General features: G+C 61.0%; 1 protein-coding gene across 1 annotated transcript in view; it reads left to right on the top strand.

Moving 5' to 3' along the window:
- Positions 1-323, top strand: part of LOC104524093 (palmitoyltransferase ZDHHC5-like) — a gene marked incomplete at both ends in the record, with an annotated part of 3908 nt that overhangs the window by 2352 nt on the left and 1233 nt on the right. The window contains one exon of the mRNA XM_029084698.1: positions 173-242. Within this exon, the coding sequence (XP_028940531.1) occupies positions 173-242 (70 nt within the window). The remainder of the gene's footprint in view (positions 1-172; positions 243-323) is intronic.

Raw genomic sequence — 323 nt, 5'->3', positions numbered from 1 at the left:
TGCATCGGTGAGTAAAGAACCGAGTGAGCCTTGTCACATTCCCCATCCTCCTCCGTGCCATTGTGTTCTGTGTCCCCACGGGACGGAAACCACGTCCCTCCCATGCGGCAATGACCACATGAGGTTTTGCTCCCTCCATTGCCCTTCCCTGTCCCATCCTTCCCCCTTGCAGCGTCCTTTGGAGATCCCCCTTCTCTGCACTTTTCCCAGCACCTCAGGCACGTGCCGCCTTCAAGTGCTCAGTATGTTGGATGGCCCGGAAGGCAGCGAGAGCCCCTCAGTGCCGCTGCCCGCTCCCTGCCTGCTGAGGGGAGGGCTGAGGC

The sequence above is a fragment of the Antrostomus carolinensis genome, unplaced genomic scaffold (assembly GCF_000700745.2).
Source record: "Antrostomus carolinensis isolate BGI_N321 unplaced genomic scaffold, ASM70074v2 scaffold42530, whole genome shotgun sequence".
Lineage (NCBI taxonomy): Eukaryota > Metazoa > Chordata > Aves > Caprimulgiformes > Caprimulgidae > Antrostomus > Antrostomus carolinensis.
The sequence above is the reverse complement of the archived record's forward strand: the minus strand, read 5'-3'. Positions and strand labels throughout refer to the sequence as shown.